Source organism: Sarcophilus harrisii, chromosome 4 (genome assembly GCF_902635505.1).
Source record: "Sarcophilus harrisii chromosome 4, mSarHar1.11, whole genome shotgun sequence".
Classification (NCBI taxonomy): domain Eukaryota; kingdom Metazoa; phylum Chordata; class Mammalia; order Dasyuromorphia; family Dasyuridae; genus Sarcophilus; species Sarcophilus harrisii.
The window spans coordinates 361803606-361826028 of NC_045429.1; the positions used below are offsets into that span (position 1 = coordinate 361803606).

Here is a 22423-nt window from a genome sequence, read left to right on the forward strand (position 1 = left end):
ATAATCACTGAGCCACTTGACCAGATCTATGTCTTAGAAAGATTATTTTAGCAATTGTTAGGAGGTTGAATTATGGGAGAAAGACATAAATAATAAAATAAAATGTGTTAAAAGAAAACTCAGTAATCATTTAGGCTAACTACTTTTCACTCATATTTCAGTCCTGTCTGCCTCTTCATGACTCCATTTGGAGTTTTCTTGGTAGAGATACTGTAGTGGTTTCCCATTTCCTGCTCAAATACATTTTACAGATGAGAAACTGAAGCAAACATGATTATGTGACTTGTCCAGTGTCACATAGCTAGTTAGTATCTGAGGTCACACAGTTCTTTTTCTAGGAAGTTGAAGATCTCTGTCTGAAATATTTACACTGACCCAGACAGGCAAAGGCTGACAACAAAGAAATAGTGCTGTGAGGCAGTTAAAAGCTTAAAGTCAAGTAATTGAATCATAAACACATCAAGAATGAACTCATCATAAGCGAGGATAGCAAAGGTAATAGATGGTCAGAGGGACAGGATCAAGACAGCTAGTTCATCTCCTTGGATCAAAACAGAAGATTTGATTTGTTCTGTTTTGCTCCAGAAGGCAAAACTATTGGAAATGGATAAAATTTGTGAAGGGACAAGTTTTAGCTTAATATAAAGAAAACTTCCTACCATCAGAGTTAACCAAAATAACAACAACAGCAAAAACCCAAACATTCCTTTCAAAGTAATAAGTTCATCATTATGAAAGGTCTTCAAGGAGAGGTTGGATGACCACTTCCCAGCCATATTATAGAACAGGAGCTCTCAAAATTTTTGTTTTAGGAAACTTTTACATGCTTAAAAGTCATCTCAAAAAGTTTTTTGCTTATTAGGGTTATATATTTAACATGCTAGAAATTAAAGCATTTCAGTATTATTATAAAAATAGTTTTGACTTCATAGATCCCCTGGATAAAGCCCAAAAAATCTCCAAGGATTCCTGGATCATATTTTTGATGCCGTAGACTGATATATTCAGGTTCAAGTTGGACAAATGGGTTCATGGGACCTTTTTGCCTCTGAGATTCTGCCTCTTATTATTTTGCAATGTAATTTGGGTTAAGTGACTTGCCCAGGGTCACACAACTAGTAAGTGTTAAGTGGCTGAGGTCGATTTTGAACTCAGGTCCTCCTGACTCCAGGATTGGTGCTCTATCCACTGCATCATCTAGCTGCTTCTCTATCATTATTTAAGGTACTAAGTAGAGCAGGGGATAGTTAGGTTACGCAATGGATAGCCTAGAATCAGATTAACTCTTTATCCTGAGTTCATATTGGATTTGAGCCTTTAAAGAAGTTTAGGGGCAAAGTTGCTGAATTGTGTGCCTGGTTCCATAGGTTTTATTTTGTGCATTATTCCAGTACCTTTATTTGGAGGAAAATTGAGCTGGACAAAGAAAGAGCAAAAAAAAAAAAAACCCAAAAAACAAAACAAACAAACAAAAAAAAACACTCCAGTATCTTTGCCCAGAAAATTCAAAATGAGGTCATGGAGAATCGGACACAATTGATGAACACAAAAGGAAGAGATACAAATTTAATGGGTTATACTCTAATCAGAAACAATTAGGGAATGAGAGATTTTCTGATCACAACAATTACACAATTTTTTTTAAAATGACAGTTCATACCCTCTGCACATTCCTTGGCACATAATAAGGACTTAATAAATGCTTACTGACTTGACTCAAAAAGGTTTCATCTTCCTAGAAGGGAGGAAGGGAGCCATATAAGGTAAACATATAAATATGGAATTTCCCAAAAGTGTTAATGCAACTTTAAGTTTTATTAATACTTTTAGAATATTCTGTACAATAAAAGATGAAGTGTCATTGAGGGTAGAGCAGAAATCTCAATACATTGCTCAAATGTAATCAAAAAGCAGATGGCTAGATTAGTCTAGGCTGAGTTTAGTTGCAAATGTGATTTGAATTGAGTTACACTGAACTGAATTGAGTTGAAAAGACCCAAAGGAAAGTATTTAGTATATGGGTCCTCTGTGAAAATTTTATAAGGAAGGATATGAACAAGAATCACATGGGATGAGAAAATATCAATGGATTATGAGCTATACTGTTAGGAGAGAGAGAACATATTAAGAAGATCATAAATTAATTCAAGTATTAAAATACTAGCATGGTATATTGGACATAAATCTTTAAGGAGGTTTAGGGGCAAAGTTGCTGAACTGTAACTTGCTCCACAGGTTTACTCCATGTACAGGTTATTATCTGTGTTTGGAGGCAAATCTAAGCTTAGAAAATAGAATATAGAAAAGAAGTGTGTGTGTGCTCTAAAAGAATAAAACCATATAGGAGAAATGAATGTTACTAGTGCTAAACTAGCTTCTTAGTTATTATCAATGATTTGGATTAAGGCTTATATGGCATATTTGGTAAATGTGTTTGTGAATTTGCATATTGCCTATAAGATTCACAAACCTACTCTAGGAAAAGTGCCATTAAACAGGATCTTAAATCACCTTTTAAAGACAAATTCACAGGAGGATAAGGAAAGACCTCAATATGTAATATTGATCTATAGGACAAGATCTGAGGCCTAGTACAGGCCGCCTGGGGAGCACTGCCTCTTTTACCTAATCATTCTTGCAATAGAGATGCTAAATTCAGTTGTTTCTGCTAGCAAGAAATCTAAGTGCTCTTTAGACTTGAATTCCTTGGGCAAAAGCCCTGATTGTCCTACCTAATTCACAGGATAGTTCAAAATTCAGCTATGACTGTCACACTAAAATGAATATTGCAGACATAGAAAAAGAAGTTCCTCAAGTCCCTTTTGTTTACTCAAATTAAGTTGAATTCTTTATATCTATATAGATTGTATATGCCTTCCAAGTCAAATAGAAACTCATTAAGGACAGGGGCTATTCAATTATATTTCTTGGTGTCTCCTAGCATGGTGCATCATATTTTGGTTGAACTAAATGAATTGAATCACATTAAGACTAATTTTTCTAAGCTGTGAAATGGGGATCCCTTTCTCATAGAAAGTTTGTGATAATAACAATAAGAAGAAAATAATAACTAACATTTATATGGCTGTTAGATGGTTCAGTGGATAGAGCACTGGGCTTGGAGTGAGGAGTTTGAATCACACTTCACTTACTAACTCTGATCTTGAGCAAGTCACTTTACCTCTCCTTGCCTTAATCTACCAGGGAAGGAAATGATATACCACTTCAGTATCTTTGCCAAGAAAACTCCCTGAACCGTAGGGTACACAAGATCAAGAAGAATCAGATAGGGCTGAACAATAATTATATAGTATTTACTATGTGTCAGGTACTGTGTTAGTACTTATCATTAATATCAATAATAACCAGGGGAATAGGCAGTATTATTACCTTATTTCACAGAAGAGGAAATTGAGGCAAACAGGGATAAAGGGATTTGATTGAGGTCACATAGTTATTAAGCATCTGAAGCCAGGTTTGAACTCAGATTTTCCTGACTCCAGATATTCTAACAATGCAAGTACAGCCTTTAAAAGCTGTAAGGCACAACGCTGCATAAATACAAGATCAGTGAAGGGTGAAGGAATGAAAGGGAGGGAGAAAAACCAAATTGTATGTTCATTGTAAAAAGCAAAATTGAATTTAAAATAAATAAGTGCTAATTGTCACTCTTTATCTGTAAAGAGATATGCTCTGTGGAAATATTTTTTAGCGTCAGAGTATAGCATGATTCTTCAAGGACCTAAGAACTCAGTCAACTCTTTTTTTTTTTTTTCTTTAATCTCTTCTGAGAGCCTAACACAGAACACCAATGGTATAATTTAATATAACTAAAGGAGTTAATGAGATTATAATTTTAAAGTGCTCAACTCAATGTGTAGTACAAATTAAATGTAATATGTACATTATACTTATTATCATATATGTATAAATATAAAATATTATATTCCAAATTTGTGATCTTGTAAAAGTCACTTCTGGCCCTCAATTTCTTCATCCATAAAATAAGAGGGTTGGACATAATGATATGTAAAGTGCCTGTTAGCTCTAAATTCCTAGGATATTCCTTTCAGCATGATCCCTCCCAATCCTTCCAGGGCTGCCTTCTAAAGCTAATTCATGCTATACAAGCTCTATATATAACTACCACAACCACAGCCATGATAGTAAACTATGTCTGTAAAGCAAATTAGGCAAATTACATCTTGTATCTAAATATAAGTATTTTAATCTGTAAAATGGATATAATAATCCTGGACTGAGTTAACTCCCAGTGTTGTATCAGGTTTTAATGAGATGATACATTAGAGAGCACCTTGCAATCCATAAAATGCTTTACAAACATAGTTAAATGTCATGGTTGTGGTAGTTATATGTGGAACTTGTCCCTGTCATCACACTGGACACTTGTTAATGTCTGGCACCATGAGACCTCTGCAGGTCCAAACACAAGGTGAGTTCTTGATTGGTTAACTCTTCACTGGCTATCTAAGTCAATCCTATGACAACCCAATTGAATGAATATTCCCAATAATTCTCTTAGGGCTAGGCTAGTATCTGAAGAACACTCAACACCCCTTCAGCACTGCCCAAAGCCTATAAGTGACCCTCTTCACAGCTTCCTTCACTTCCTTGTTACGCAGGGTATAGATGATAGGGTTGAGGAAGGGGGTGAGCAGGGCATATATCAGGGCAATGAGCTTGTCTGAGCCCTCTGCCCGACCCCCAGGAGGTCCTACATAGACAGCAAAGGCAGAGCCATAGAATAAAGCCACCACCATCATGTGAGAGGAACAGGTAGAGAAAGCCTTAGCCCTGCTGGAAGCTGTAGGCAATCTCAGCACAGCCCTCAGGATGCCCCCATACAGCAGTAAGATCAAGACAAAGTTACACCCAGTAGCTACACCAATCACAGCCCCATGGACGTGTGCATGCCAGGCAGTGCCCACACATGCCAGCCGCATGAGTGGTGCAAGGTCACAGAAGTAATGAGCAATCTCCATCTGGCAAAAGGGCAGGGAGGCAGTGAGGCAGGCAGGGACCAGAGCTGCAGAGAAGCCAGCTACCCAAGAAGCAGCTGCTAGCCAGACCCGCACCCTACCACCCATGAGGTTGTGGTAGTGGAGAGGGCGACAAATAGCAAAGTAGCGATCGAGGGCCATGACACCCAGAAGGTAACACTCAGTCATACCCAGTGAGTGGAAGACATACAATTGGATGAAGCAGACAGCGGGAGAAACAGGTGAGGGCCCATGTAGCACAGTGTACAGGAGTGTGGGCACTGTGGTGCTGATGTACCAGAGTTCCAGGAAGGACAAGATGCTGATAAAGAAATACATGGGAGTACCCAGAGCAGAGTCAGCCTGGACTAGGATGATGATGAACAGGTTACCAGCTAAGGTGAGGAGGTAAATGGACAGGACACCTAGGAAGGCAAGAGGTTTCAGGAACTGAATAGGAGTGAAGCCAACCAGGATAAAGTTCTGGACCCAGCTTTGGTTAGTGCAATCCATCGTTCCCAGTACTGGGGTTAAAGAAGGGGAAAAAGGAGATCAGAAAGTGAAGTCGTTTAGTAGAAAAGGTACTAGATTTTAGGTGAAAGTCTCCTAGACCCAGACTTGTTATATACAAGTTAAGGAACTAGGATCAAGATATTTTAGGTTTTTTTGAAGCTCATTTTCCCTTTCTCTGTTTCAATACATCTAATCAAAAGATCATTTTTCCCCTTCCGCTGATGTAGATTTTGGCCTTTCTATGTCATAAGAAATGGCATGATGAATTTCTATAGCAAAAACAAACAAATAAAAGAGAAAGTAAATAAATGAATGGATAAATAATTAAATATTCTACTAATTGTTCCTTTGGTGATGAAGCTACAAACTTAACCAGTTTGTTTTTCAGATAAAAAAGACACAATCTATTTATACTTGAATCATTTATAACTTTTTAAAACTTGTCAGACTTTTTGCTCTACTGGCACAGGATTCAGAAACTCAGTTCCTCCATACCCTGAGGAACAGGACTTTTATGTTAGTAAATAAAAATCTTGATTTTAAGTATGCAGAGTGTTCTTTAAATAACTTGGAAATATTATGTAGTCCTTGAAAAAATATTTTCTGGGCAATAGCCTTTCATGGGTAAAATTATTCCAATCACCATTAGATGAAGATGGAAATTAAGATTCATGGATTCATGTCCAAAGTCACACAGGTAGTATTAAGAGTCAGAACTTGAATCCACATTTTCTGGTATAAGTCCAATGGGCTTCCCACTCCTTGACAGCCTGAAAGGATTCTAGGACCTTGAGCCAAAGTCATTGCTCAATCCATTCCTTACCATGAAATGTTTTTTTGTTTGTTTGTTTGTTTTTCTTTTAATAATCATCAATTTCACACACACACACACACACACACACACACACACACACACTTCCCCTAATTCCTGAATTCCTTAAGTTCTTATAAAAAAAAATATCCTCTTGCTTTTTGAAAGGAATGCCTTCCTCTCTTCCAGGAATCCCTTATTTATTCAATATAAAAGGGAAAATTCCTGTATCCTTTTCAGAGACAGAAAGGCTCAATCATTAAGTTGTCCTTTGGGAGCACAGTGATTGAATAAAAAAATCTTCAAGAAAAAGAAGAGGTGAAAGGAGATGGGGGGTTAAAAATAGAAATAAGAGGGAGAAGGGGCCCTGAGAGTCATAAATCCCCAAATCCAGATAAAGGAACCATAATAGTGGACTAAAAGGGAAGATGCCAAAGGAATGGATACTCACCAATTAAAAAGTTACAAGAAAGCTATGGAAAGGAAATTTCTGCAAGCTTGCTAGAGTGATAGCAAGATATAGTAAAATTTGCAATGTCTTATATTCTAGTCTTTCTTCTGTTATTAATTAGCTATGTGATCTTGAGCAAATAATTTTCTTTTGTTGGAACTCAGCATTCGATTATGATTCTCTTTAAGGACCCATAAGTAATTGATGATCTTTAAAGTCCCTTCCAGTTCTGACATCCTATATTTTAGGAAGGAAAAATTACTGATAGAAAAAATGATTAGGGGATGAGGGGTCAAAACTAAAACCTCAAAGTTCTAGTTTCATCTCCTTGGACTTGAAATCTGTGAAATAATGATAATTGACATTTTTTGTCACAATTTGTAAAGCATCTTACTTATTATCTTACATAATCTCTCACAATAATTCCATCAATTATGCAGGACAGATATTAACAATTGCATAGTACAGATGAGGAAACTGAAGTGGGAATAGTTTAAATAATTTGCCCAAGGTCATATAGAACTGGTGGGATTCCAGCCAGAATTGCATCTCATCAAAAAAGAAATTCCCCACCACTGCTACCATTCTTCACTACCACTCTTCCCATGTGTTCTCCTTTCCCCCCTCCCATACCTGAAGATCTGAAGACAGCATGTAAGAGATCTCTTGCTTCTGGGGCATTCTACATAAAATTCTAAGACTCCCAGTAGCTCCAGATTCTAACTCCTTATATGTCTTGGACATTCCAAGAATCACTAAGCTCCTTCCCACTCCCAGGACTTCCCTCTTTTCCAATTTTACCAGTCCTATAGGAACCACTATGCATATTGTTTCTCAATAGTATCATTATCCTTATCCTTTGGGAAAAGTAAAAATGATGTTGATGTTGATCTTACTCTCCAGATGATTCCCCAGCTTTGGGACTTTTGATCAAGGCTCTTAGGTATTAGTTCCAGACATGTTTCTCTCCTCTATACCCTAAGGCTGTAGAATATGTTTATTTACTTAATTTAGTCAAGAGCCTAAGATCCTAGTTCTACTTCCATGTTCAAAGTGTCAAAATGTATTCCAGAGAAGGGAGAATCCAAATTGTTGCATATCATCACAAATGGTGAGGTTTTTCTTACCTCCTTTCCTCTTAGAAGGAAATTCTTATATCTTCCCTTCACTGTGCAGAGCTGTTTTTTTGGGTTTTTTTTTTTTTTTTTTTTTTGTATCTAATGTACATCTCAACTTTACAAAAGTGAAGGTTTTGTTTTTCTTCTTAATAAAGATAATAGTAGTTTATATTTAGGTGTCGTGACTTTAAAGTACTTCATAGTACTTTATATCCATTACCTAATCTTTTCAGCTACCTGAAACTTTACCCTCTGATTCAACTCTTGCTCTAAATTGTTTCAGTCTGACTCATTTTTTATTTCTCTTTGTCAAGACAAGTCAGGTCAAGAAGCATCAGGCACTGTGCTCAGTGTTGGGGAAAAATAAAGGCAAAAAAACTAGTCACTATTTTCAAAGACAACCATATGACATAGGGTATAGAGCACTGGGCCTGGAGTTAAGAAAATCTGAACTCAAATTTAGCCTTAGACATTTACTAGCTGGGTGACCCTAGGCAAGTCACTATTTGCCTCAATTTCCCCATCTATAAAATGAGCTGGAGAATGAAATGGCAAACCATTTTCCCTTAAAAAAAAATCCAAAAGGGGCCATGAAGACTCAGACATAAGTGAAAATGATTAAACAACAACTCTCAAAGATTTCATAATATAGTGGGGGTGATAATATAGAAACAATACAAAAACAAGAAATAGTATAAACTAATCTCAGAGGGAAAACAGTAAGAGTAAGAAGGGCTAAAAAGGCTTTTTGCATCTTCACACATATTTTTTGACCCCTCTCAGACCTCTATGCTTAATTTCTAAATATTCTAAACTACTCAAAGACCCATTTATTTTCTATCACTCCAAAGGTTCCTAGATAGCTCTCTTCTCAAGGAAAAATTTCCAGTTATATGCTAGGAAAAAAAAAATTTATAACCCTAGTCTGTGGCATCCTGCCTCTCTCTTCCCATCTCACCCTAAAAATATACTATGTCGTATCCATACTATTTAACTATAGATCATGATTAGGTCTTTCAGAAACATCAAATATAGACCATTAAATCCTTTTTATTTCAATAAAATTCTTCAAATGTTGCTTGAAACACTATGTTTAGAATTGATACCCTCCATTTCACATGTATCTCATAATCTTTACCATTTTCCTGTGCCTTTTAGACATTTTCATTATCATAAAGAAATCTGATAAAAATGAATATAATTTTATTACTTTTTAATATTCTGTTTCTTTGAAATAAATGTTTAATTTTTTTTGGTTTTAATTATGAAATTAACATGCTTCTCTCTTTGAAGCATATAAAGAACAATTTAATTCATTTTATCAAAAACTTAAAATCTACTGCATACATGTAGCAAGAAGTAGATATCTTTTTAATTTTAAATTTTCAGTATAATTTACTTCTTTCATAATCTTATGCATTTTATTCATCTTTGCCAGTCAGTCAACAAGTATTTACTTATGTGCTTCATATATGTTACACACTGTGCTAAGTTCTAGGAACGCAAAAAGGATTAAAAGAAAATCCCTACTTTAAAGGACATCACAGTCTAATTGACAAGTCATGAAAATAAGTATGTACAAACAATATATTCAAAATATATGAGAAATAATCCTCAGTGGAAAGGAATCAAACTTAAGGGGGTTAAGAAAATGCTTTCTGTTAAAAGTGAAATTTTAGCTGGTGTTTACAGGAAGCCAGGAAAACAAAGAGGGGGAGAAGAAGAGAGAAAGCATTCCATACATGGCAAATAGTCAGAAGAAATTCCTAATCTAGAGATAAGGATATCTTGCTCAAGTAATAACAAGATGGTTAGTTTCACTGGATCACAGAATGCATGTGTGGATAGGAAGGAGGTGGAAGGTAAGGAATAAGCAGACTGGAAAAATTACTAAAGGAAAGACTTTCTATTTGATCCTAGAAGTAACAGTGAGTCAATGAAAATATCAGTTTCCATTGGGGAAAACATGGTCAGACCTCTTTAGAAACATCAATTTGGCAGCTGAAAGATGATTTGGAGTGGGGAGACACTTGGGACAGGGACGCATCTTGGCATGAGGTAATGAAGATTTACACCAGAGTTGTACAAAGGAGAGTTGTTACAAAGGTCAAAAAGACAGAACTTAACAACTGATTGGATATGGAGGGTAATAAAAACTGGAGAATAAAACTGGGGAATAAAAAAAATATTGAGATTGGGAGCCTGGATGACTTGGAAGATTTTGGAACCCTTAAAATTAATAGGGAAGGACCCACACTTAAGAGCATATACCAAGGCAAGATCAAAATGGGTCCATGATTTAGACATAAAGAACGAGATTATAAATAAAGTAGAGGAACACAGGATAGTTTACCTCTCAGACTTGTGGAAGAGGAAGAAATTTATGACCAAAGATGAACTAGAGATCATTATTGATCACAAAATAGAAAATTTTGATTATATCAAATTAAAAAGCCTTTGAACAAACAAAACTAATGCAAACAAGATTAGAAGGGAAGCAACAAACTGGGAAAACATTTTCACAGTTAAAGGTTCTGATAAAGGCCTCATTTCCAGAATATATAGAGAATTGACTCTAATTTATAAGAAATCAAGCCATTCTCCAATTGATAAATGGTCAAAGGATATGAACAGACAATTTTCAGATGATAAAATTGAAACTATTTCCACTCATATGAAAGTGTTCCAAATCACTATTTTTTTATTATAACTTTTTATTGACAGAGTCCATGTCTGGGTAATTTTATTTTTTTACAACATTATCCCTTGCACTCACTTCTATTCCGACTTTTCCTCTCCCTCCCTTCACCCCCTCCCCCAGATGGCAAGCAGTCCTATACAAGTTAAATATGTCACAGTGTATCCTACTTATAATATATATGTGCAGAACTGAACAGTTCTCTTGTTGCACAGGAAGAATCCAAATCACTATTGATCAGAGAAATGAAAATTAAGATAATGCTGAGATACCACTACTCACCTGTCAGATTGGCTACGGTGACAGGAAAAAATAATGATGAATGTTGGAGAGGATGCAGGAAAACTGGGACACTGATGTATTGTTGGTGGGGTTGTGAATGAATCCAACCATTCTGAAGAGCAATCTGGAATTATGTCCAAAAAGTTATCAAACTGTGCATACCCTTTGATCCAGCAGTGTTTCTACTGGGCTTATACCTCAAAGAGATACTAAAGAAGTGAAAGGGACCTGTATGTGCCAAAATGTTTGTGGCAGCCCTGTTTGTAGTGGCTAGAAACTGGAAAATGAATGGATGCCCATCAATTGAAACATGGTTGAGTAAATTGTGGTATATGGATGTTATGAAATATTATTGTTCTGTAAGAAATGACCAGCAGGATGAATACAGAGAGGCTTGGAGAGACTTACATGAACTGATGCTGAGTGAAATGAGCAGAACCAGAAGATCATTATATACTTCAATAACGATACTGTATGAGGATGTATTCTGATGAAAGTGGATTTCTTCAACAAAGAGAAGATCTAACTCAGTTTCAATTGATCAATGATGGACAGAAGCAGCTACACTCAAAGAAAGAACACTGGGAAATGAATGTAAATTGTTTGCATTTTTGTTTTTCTTCCCATGTTATTTTTACCTTCTGAATCCAATTCTTCCTGTGCAACAAGATAACTGTTCGGTTCTGCACACATATATTATAGTTAGGATATACTGTGACATATTTAACATGTATGGGACTGCTTGCCATCTGGGGGAGGGGATGGAGGGAGGGAGGGGAAAAGTTGGAACAGAAGTGAATTCAAGGGATAATGTAAAAAATTACACAGGCATGGGTTCTGTCAATTAAAAGCTATAATTATTTTTTTAAAAAGTAATAGGGAAATTAGGAAAAGGATAGTCCTTTGAGATGAAAAATGTCATCTGAATCTAGTGTGAACTATAGAGCTTGAAAATGGGCCAAAGCATTGTATTTTCACCTTTGTTGTTGTTTGTATACTTGTTTTATTGTTGTTGTTGTTGTTGTTTTCCCTTTTGATTTGATTTTTCATGCATAACATGACAATAATGACAATATGTTTAAAAGAAATGAACATATTTAACTTTTAAAAAAAGAAAAGAAGTCCTGAACTTAAGATTTGTACAAGGCATTCAGTTTGAGATGTCTAATAGGCAATTGGAGATAAACAGAGAGGTTGAGGCAGTTTAAGTAGATTTAAGAACCATCAACATAGAAATAATCATTGAATCCATGTGAGTCAATGAGGTTGTCAAATGAAAATAGTATAAAGAGAAAAGAGAAGAGGTTCAGTTCAGAGCCCTATTGAACGCTCACAGGAATTGCCTATGAACTTGTGAAAAATGGAAACAAATTTCACAGGGTAATTTATGCCCATGAAAGATGTATTATTATTGTATTAAATTGCTATGTGCAAACCCCCAGAGAGGGGAGAAAAAGGAACATAAGGGCTCATCATGATGATTTCCTCTCTTTTCAACCATTTACAAGGATGCATTTTAACTGGAATTTGAAAGGCTGATATTGCAATAAACTGAAATGGAGAAAATAACATTTTATTTTGGAGGAGTAAAGGTAGAAGCAAAACTATTTAGTTGAAACATAGAGGACATGAAGAGGAGTAGACAGCTGAAAAAAATAGGTGTGAACCACATTTTGGAGGACTATGAAGGCAGTAGTAGCAGTTGGAAACATAGAGAGAATTTAGACTTCTCAAGTGTGGTGAACTAGGGAGATTACTTTGGCAATGGTAAGGAGAAAACAAATGGAAAAGATACTAAAGGTAGACAACACAGAACACTATAATTGTAGCCTAAATGAAAGATAATAATAGTCCTTAATAATTGTGATTAATGGATCAAAGTGAACTTTGAAAGACAATCCCTTTGTTTAGGCCTTGGTCCCAGGCATTTAATCAGATGGCAAGTGTGCAGATGACACAAAATTGTGCAGGAAAACTTAATCATTGTATGACTGTGACACTTTTCAAAATGGATCTTGACAATCTTGAATAAAATTTGTCAATGACATAAACCTAGGAGGGTTTGCAAACACTGGATGAAAAAAAAATATCAGGATCAAGCAAGGTGGTAATCAACTAGAACACTGAACTGAATATAAGAAGATGAAATTTAATATGGATCAAAATAAAGTTTTATAATTGGGTCTAAAATTGTTTCATAAGTACAATATGGGAGGAACAGTTTTACATAATAGTTTGTTTGAAAAAACATCTGTTTTGGTGAATCATAAGAAGCCTCCTTTAGACTGGGAGCTCCTGTTGGCAGGGACTGTCTTTTGACTTTCTTTGTATCACCAGAGCTTAGGACAGTACCTGACACATAGTAGATCGATATGGTAACTAAAATTTATTGAGCTACATTAAAAGCTAGAGGCATAAATTCCCGACATAAGGAGGTATTAGATCCTTATGTATATACTGTCTCACAGTATTGTGTTCCTTTCTAAGCATCACAGCTTTGAAAGGACATTGAAAAAGTATAGAGAATCTAGGGCAATATAAGCAACAAAAGGCCTCAAAGTTCATGTTATATAATAAGATGCGAGGAAAGTGAGGATGGTTAGTCTGAAAGATAGAAGACTCAGAAGGTATATATGAGTTTGGAAGATTTTACTACAGGTCAGGTACAAATAGTCCATATGAACATTTGGAGTAGAGATATCTCTAAATTTGCACATCACATATTTCTTTTAATCTATTGTAATTCTGCTTTGCTCATAGAGTACAACAGCTTCTCTGATGCAGGCATGCCATGCTGGGAAGTCCTGTGCCTGTGTTTCTCATGTCTCACAATAGATTTGAAAGTTATTCAGAGAACCTTTGAGTGCCCTTGTATAGCTCCTTCTGACTTCCATGTGAATGCTTATCTTATGTGAGTCATCTGTAAAAATGATCTTTTAAGGTAAAGATATGTTTTGAATTTAACAAAGTTATCAGTCCATTGGAATTGTGCTCTTTGAAATAGATTTTAACTACTGGGCAGTTCAACTCAAGAAAGGATCTTAATGTCCCAGTACCTTATCTTGCTGGGTGATCTTCAGAATCTTGCTAAGACAATTCAAATGGAAGCAATTCAGTTTCCTGACATGGTGCTGATAGATCAGCCAGGCTTACAACAATTAGGTCAACACAATGACTCTGTAGACCTTCAGTTTGATAGGTAGCCTAAAACTCGTTCAGTCCCACACTTTCCTTGAAAGCCTCCTAAACACTTAGCTCTAATAATGACTGCATCAACCTAATCATTACATCCCTAGAAAGTGTATTGCAAAGATAAGTGAACTTATCATCTAGCATTGAAAATTTCTTCATTTTCTATATCTTCTATCTTGAAAAACTTCTGCTTTTTTGTTATTAATTGTCAGTCCAATCTTAGTTTCAGGAGTTGCATTGAATGGACAATCATTTGAAAAAGTTGTGCATCAACTCTCTCTCTACTTTGATCTTGGTTTATAGCCTTTTCAAGTTAACTAATTTGCCATCAATGGGGTAGTTGACCTTGATGCCATTTTCATGCTCACTGAAGGTATCTGTCAACCTTGCTAAAAACATTATGCTTAAAAAAAAAAAAAGGAGCTAGTACACATCCTTGTACTCCATTGGTGACTAGGAAAGTGTGAAACCATTATCCAGAACGCATGTAAGAATGCTATTGTGAAAGTTACATGCAATATTGATGAATTTCTCTGGAAAATCAAATTTTGCCATGATCTTCCACAATTCCTTATGACTGACAATATCAAAGGCCTCAGTCAGACTGATGAACATTGTATATACACTTATGTTTTGCTTCTGGCATTCCTTCTGTAGTTGTTGGGCAGTAAACACAGTTCTCAGACTCACCAGTTCTCAAGTAGATGGCTTTCTACCAAATTAAGGAGGAGCCTATTAAGGAGGACTCTAAAAAGTTTGACAGCAATGACTACCACCCTGTGATTGTCACAAAGGAAACCATTTTCTTTTCCTTTATAGAGATGGTCCATGAAGGCATCCTTGAATTCCTGGAGGATAACCTTCTCTTGCCATATAAACTGGAAGACCTCAGTAAGCTTTCATATAAGCAATCAACTCTCTGCCTTATAAATCTCAGTTAAATAGAATCAGGTACTTTGCCAAAGGAAAGAAGCTTGAAGGCTTTCAAAACCTTCTTAAGTTGGAAGTTTAAATAAAGAGGGATTGATTTCAATGTGATGCATGTAGTCAATGGCTCCAACATTGATTGATGATGGTCTGTTGAGAATGCTATGGAATTATTCAGTCCATTTCTTCAGAATCATGTCCTTGTTAATAATCACTTTGCCTCCATTATTGCTGAGTAGTTGATGTGTACTGATGGTATTTGTCCCATATATTTCTTTCTCATGGGGATCATAAAATGTGCTTTGGATTGTTACTATCAGGGTAAAACTGAATTTTATCTGTTTCCTTACTGAAGCAAAAATCTTCTATTTTTCTAAACTTCACTTGCACTTTATTTTTGATGGACTTAAATGCTACTTTCTTATGGTTGGAAGAACTATCCTAGCAAGTCTTGTGGAAATGTCATTTTTCACTTAACAGATTGTGAATTTTGTCAAACCAATGCTGATGTCTAGGAGTTTTCTGGCTCAGAAGAGTAAATACAATACTATACACCAAATCTTTGAAAGATGCCCACTTCTTTTCTGCTTCACTGTTGCCAACTGTATGTTGGCTCAGCTTTTCCTTCAAGTTACCAACAAATGTCCCACTAGGAGAAGTGTTCTAATCTGTGGGAATTAAGTTTTCTGATAATCATCTTCTATGGAGCTATTGCTCACATTGAATGTAAATATTTAGTTTGTAAAAGATAAATGTAAGATTAAACCTTCATTTGCAAGCATTGTTTCACTAAAGGTGGATATTTTGTTGTCATGTATATATTGAGTTCTCTTCCAAAAAGAGCAAGTCTACTGTATTTCTTGCTGTGCATACTCACAAACCATGTACCAATGGTGAGTGGAATCTTTTCATTAGTCCATAGTCCCTTAGGTCTAGCAATGATTCCTCCAGGGTGAGACCTATATACAGTACTGTGCAACATCCTCACCCCCCATTCTGTCTCCAAGGGCTATTTGCTTCAGCTTAAAGATTTGTAGCTTTGGTCATTGAGGGGTTAACTACTCTCATATGTTCTAGGGATATAGCAGGTGGGTCTATACTCCTAAAACTACAGTTCATGAGTTCCTACTGGTGAATTTCTTATAATACTTAGTCAGTAGACACAACCTAAAAATAAAGCCATTTATTAAGATGATATGGCAACCAATAGAGAAAGAGAGATTAAAGTTGAGGGGATTTTTGGGAGACAGAATAAAAGTTATTATCTATTGGAAAATATGAAAGATTATGGGATCAATGACATGCATAGAGAGGTTGACTTTGTCAGGAAAAGGGTAGTTCATATTCAGAAACTAGAAAAAAAGAGGCATCTAAATGGCATGTTGAATAGAAAATCAGCTCTGAAGTCAGGAAGATCCAAGTTCAAATCTGGCCTCAGACACTTAACACTTCCTAGCTGTGTGACTCTGAACAAGTCACTTGACCCCAATTGCCTCATACACACAGAAAAAAAAATAATAAAAAAGAAGAAACTAGAAAAAAAAAAAGAAATGAATGAGGATGTTATCAAGGAAGTTTGAGATAAAGAGAAGAAAAGAAAAAGGAGTTCACATTGAATAGATTCAATTTTCTCTGTAAAGTAAGAATAAAAATCTTCATCTGAAAGAAGGGAAAAAAGGAGATGTGATAAAAAAAAAAGAAAGTTTTTGTAGAGAATAAGAAAGTGAATCAGTTGGGAGGAATAAAAACATCATCTTGCTACCAGTAAGGGCCCTGTTGAAGTTGCATAAGATGAATTTATAACATATCCAGTGAGGAGAGTTTCATGACTTCTTCCATCTTTGTTCTACAATATATAAATACAAAGGAAGAGGACAGTGAGAGTAATCCAGGGTTAAGGATTGGCATAGGATGGGTGTAATTAAGTCAATAAAGGTAAGGGATTAAGGAATAGATCATAGAGTAGAGAGAAAAGTAAAATCAGGGCAGAGTTAATAACCTGAGAAGTACTGAGGGAAATTGACTAGGTTTGGGGGACGATATAAAGCCTCCTAACAGTTCTGAATTAAGAAAGGGGAGTAATTATGAGTAATCATGAGATCCGGTATGTAATCATTCTTAGGTACGACCATGATGGAATAAAGGAGTACATCATGGAACTTAAAAAATAATGAAAGAAACCGGAATTTTTAAGTAGTTATATAATATTCCCCCCCCCCCATATACCTTAGGTGTACTCTTCCACAAATATGGACAGCATCTGCAGGAAGAATGAGCAAAAAAACTAGTTCAATGATAATAAGGCACATATATGTAAAGAACACATATAGATGACAACTCCGGTACTATAATGACTCAATATACTCTCTTTCCAAGAATTTTGCTCTCTGAAGCTCACTTTTTCTTTGCCAGGGGTTGAACTCTACTGAATATAGGTTGGCTCTCTTTTCTTCAGTTAGAGGTAATGATGCTCAACACCACTTTCTTCCTCAAGTAACCACCTTTCAACGATCATATCTGGCTGGAAACTTTCTATCTCTCTTCCCTTTTAGATTCATAGCAACTGTGACACAAATTGTCTCTGATTAACTAAATATAGTAATTCCACTGCCAAGCATCATGGCCAATGAAGATGGAGATTAAGAGAGGGGAGATAAAGTTATGGGACTGATGGAACTATTTTGAATGTGAATGGATAGATATTGGTCTATGCAATGATATGATTATGTCTCAAGATCTTTCCCGAAGAAATTAGTTTTTTTAATGAGATCTATTATATCAGATCTCATTTCCATATACTTTTATGTGGGGATATGAGGGGAGGAAGTAAGCTCAGCAGGTACAATAAGTTGGATAAATATAGTCTGAATTTGAAACATAGTTCTATCATTTCTCAGTTTCTCTTGTTTTCATGTATATTGAGTTCAGACTCTGAAGAAGCATAAACTTCAATTCTAGATCCATATGAACACTTGGGAATACCTTATATTCACCACAAGGAAGATACAGTGGAAGAAAATTCAACAATAAAAACACTGCTAACATTATTTCTTAGCTGCCATGGGTTTATTTTGTGAATAATGCCCAAATCCATATTACAGCCCTAATCTCTTAAATAAACTTAATTTTTATCACTGCATGTTAGACACTCAAAATTTAATCAAAACAGACATTATATTTACCACCAAACCTATTCCTCCTTTGAACTTCCCCATTACTACTAATGAAACTCTTATTCATCCTGGACTTCTCTCTCCTGCAACCTCATAAACATTCAATTGTCAAGTCTTTTCAATCTTATTTCCAATCTTCCCCTTCTCTCCATTCATAATCTCTATCTTTGTTTAAGCTCTCATCATCCCCACCTAAATAGTTTAATTATTCTCATAGTCTTAGGGCAATCAATTTCTTCTCTCTCCAAGCTATCTTACACAGTGTCAAAATATTATTTCTAAATACAAAGCTGAGTACATCCTTGCTGAGTACATCCTCACAAATTTAGTGGATCCCTCTTGCTTTTAGGATAAAATACAAACTCTTCAGACTAATATTTAAACCTTTCCACAATCTGGTCCCAAATGATCTTTCCTCCTTAATTGGATATTATTCATTGGTTCATGATTTAGGAATTAGACTAAGCAACCCCTCCCCTTTTACATTTAAGCAAAGTCAGACCCAGAAGTTCAATTACTTGTCCAAGGGCATGTGGGTAGTAAGTGCCAAAGCTAGTATTTAACCCAGGTTCTCTGACCCCAAATATTTCTACTATACCACATTGTGTCTTTCACACACTTTGTTCTAATCAAACTGGCTTGCTAGCATTTCCCTGTACACAATGTTCTATCTTCCACCTCTGATTTTTTGTTTAAATGATGCCTCATATCTGAAACAAATTCTCTTCTCACCAATTCTTCTTAACCAATACTTAGTTTCCTTCAGAATTTTATCTTGAACACCATTTCCTACAAAAAGTCTTTCTTAATTCCTTCAATTACTTGCACTTTCTTCCTCCTTGATGTTATTTTATTTTTAGATAATCTTATTATATATGTGATATTTTATTTTATATAATATTTTATTTTGTATATTATACTGCATTATATCTTATTATTATAAATACAATGCATATAATAAGGGAATTTCCACCATCACCATTGGATCAACTTTATGATTACATGTATTACGTGTATATCATAAGTCTAACTAGCAGATGTCATATATATAGAGCAAAATTTTACTGAGAAGGGCTCTCTCTCTCCTCCCTCCTAGAAAACAGCATAATCAATTCCTCTCAGACTCTATCAATTTTCTGGCTCTTAGTTTTGAATATTACCTTACCTCTGATCAGCTAATTTCTTCTCTACTCTTCTCTCTGGAGATTCTTTCCCTTAGCTTTTTCTTTTAGATCTTTTCTGCCATATCAGATTGCTAGGGTGAACTCATTTAGCCTAAGGCAAAAGAAAACCAGGTCTTACAATGTTTTCTCAACTATAGTTTTTAAGTTCCCAAACTAAGACAGAACTTTGGCTATATGGATAGAGACATACTTCTTAAGTCCTAAATAAGTTATAGTACATTTATAAATAAGATATAGTACATCACTAAGCTTTCATTATTTCCCTCTTAGACACAATTAATATACAGAAAATTCAGTATACAATATTATGATAAACCATAATCTTTATGTTAAGAAAAAGAAAAGCAAAGGGGCAGCTAGATGACTAGATAGAGAACTGGTCCTGAATCTGGAGGATCTGAGTTAAAATCCAGGCTCAGATACTTAACACTTTCACTAGCTATGTGATCCTGGGCAAGTAAGTTAACCCAAATTTCCCTCAAAAAAAAAAAAAAAGAAAAAGAAAAAAGAAAGAAAAAGAAAGAAAGAAAAAAGAAAAGCAAGAAAAAGAAATATTTTAAATACATGACAAGTATATATCAGACATGCACACATACACATATAAGACTTGTTAGATTATACAGATAAAAAGAGAAAGGAAAATTTGAAGAAAGAAAAACCTTTCAAAATTCTTAAATACATGATCATATAGAGTCAGCCTTATTTTTTCATTTCATAAAGTATAATCTTGACTCTCAGGCAAGACTGCCATGTTTATTCTAAAGTCTCAGAACATACATTATCAAGATTCTGAAGGGATCGAATGGTAATTTTTGCCTCTTCTGTCTGTCTGTGTCTGTTTCTGTCTTTCTCCCCCAATCTATCTCTTGTTTGTGTGCCCGTGTGTCTCTGTCTCTCTCTTATCTCTGTCTCTTTAGATTGGTCAAAATGAAAATAATGATAAATGTTGAAGGGGATGACTGTGAAATTATCTAATCTTTCTGGAGAGCAACTTGAAACTATGCCCAAAGGTCTATAAAACTGCATATCTTTTGATCCAGCAGTATCTCTACTAGATCAATATCCTAAAGAGATTATAAAAGAGGGGGCAAGGATCCACTTGTGCAAAAATGTTTGTAGCAGCTTTTTTTGTAATGACAAGGAACTAGAAATTGAGTGGATGCCCATCAGTTGGGAAATGACTCGTGTTAACAATGCACACTTCCAGCACTGGGCTAAGGCGGCGGCGGAGACAGAGTGTGAGGCAATACTGAATTGAGGTGGGTTCCTAGGCCAGGGTGTGTTGTGTGGGGAAGGGAGAGAGATGCAAAAGACAGAGAACTGACTGCCCGCGTTGATGACGTGGCAGCCACCACAACAGACAGGCACAGGGGATGTACAGTGCATGCTGTGCATGTCATAGCCGTTGTAGGGGGAATTCACTGCAGTGATGAAGGTCAGAAGCAGGAGCACAAAGAGCGGAAGAGAGAATGCGGGAAACAGAGGTATCACAGTGCAGAGGCAGCTTGGAGGAAGTTGGGCATTGCAGTCTGTATGTCTCTATGTGGGCAAAGTTATGGCTGGTATATTGTTTTTGTAGTGCTATATATATATATATTGGTATGGAAATGATGATGTCAAGAAAAAGAAAAATTCACTTGGAGTGTAGGATATTCAAAGAACAGTGGACTTATGATTACTTTTTCATGTAGTACAAGGAAAGAGCTGTATGTCTGATATGCCAGAATATAGTGTCTGTATTCAAAGAATATAATTTGCGTTGACACTATGAAACTCAACATAAAGAAAAATATGATTGTTTGGTTGGAGAAGTGAGAAAAGATAAAATATTAAAACTGAAAAATACATTGACAACTCAGCAAAATACTTTTGTGAAGCAGAAGCAGTTAACTATTTCATCACTACAAACAAGTTTTCAAGTTGCTAAGCTAATAGCACGCACTGGCGAACCATTTGTGGAGGGAGAATTTGTTAAAGAATGCCTTCTTTCTGTTGCCAAAGAGATGTGTCCAGAGAAGGACGATTTATTTAGTACAGTGAGTCTTTCAGGACCTACAATTACATGGAGGACTGAAGAAATGGGAGACAATCTGCATCAGCATTTGTAAAACTCCATAAAAAAAATTTCATATTTTTGGGCCAATAAATGCTTTTATTGGGGACTTGTGCCACTACTAAACTTATTTAACTCCATATCCTTGCACCAAATCCAATGGGCTTGCAAGGGAGCTCTGTTTAATTCCCTGTACCCCGAAGTTGCACAACTTCTAATTTTTATTTCTGGGATGAATGATTATTTTGAAGTCATAGATGAGCTTGCTGCACTGCAAAGCACCAAAGGAACAACTACAGGAGAGGATATCTATGAAAAGGTTTGCCAAACTATGAATGCTTTGGAGCTGGACTGGGCTAAACTAGCCAGCACGACAACTAATGGTGCTCCTAGCATGGTGGAGTCTAAGAAAGGAGTAATTGCTCACATTAACCAAAAGATGAACAAGCATAACCATTCTCATCCAATAGCCATACACTGCCTCATCCACCAACAAGCCCTGTGTAGTAAATCACTGAAGTGGGACTCTGTTGTGAAAACTGTGGTATCTTGTGTTAACTTCATTAGAGCTAATGCACTAAATCACAGACAATTTCAGGAATTTCTGTCTGAGCTAAATGTTGAGTTTGAAGATGTTCTATATCACACAGAAATCCATTGGCTGAGTCTAAGGAGAGTTTTGAAATATTTCTATGACTTATTTCCACGAATTACAACTTTTCTGCTTTCAAAAAACAAAGAAGTACCAGAGCTCAATGATACAGAATGGAAATGGTACCTTGCCTTTCTGACAGATGTAATAGAGCTACTCAACAATTTCAATATGCAACTTCAAGGAAAGGGGAAGCTCATCTGTGATATGCAATCACATGTCAAAGCATTTGAAGTAAAATTAGGCCTCCTCATCAAACAAGTGAAGGAGGAAAACTTCTGCCATCTCCCCACAACTCAAAATCTGTTAGCGGAAAAACCGCTGATTGCATTCCCAAAAGAAATATGTGTGGATTCACTGGAAAAATTG

The 22423-nt window shown here is 35.8% G+C and overlaps 1 protein-coding gene across 1 annotated transcript; it reads right to left on the reverse strand.

Annotated features, from left to right (window-relative positions):
- Nucleotides 1–4291: 4291 nt before the first annotated feature.
- Nucleotides 4292–5651, reverse strand: LOC100922053 (olfactory receptor 6N2-like). The gene has a single exon (XM_003767887.2). It carries the CDS (start codon nucleotides 5511–5513, stop codon nucleotides 4569–4571), a length of 945 nt encoding a protein of 314 aa, XP_003767935.1. The 5' UTR covers nucleotides 5514–5651; the 3' UTR covers nucleotides 4292–4568.
- Between the last annotated feature and the right edge of the window lie 16772 nt (nucleotides 5652–22423).

What these genes read in the sequence shown, in the direction of transcription:
- LOC100922053 (XM_003767887.2), bottom strand. Translation starts at nt 5,513, where the DNA reads ATGGATTGCACTAACCAAAGCTGGGTCCAGAACTTTATCCTGGTTGGC.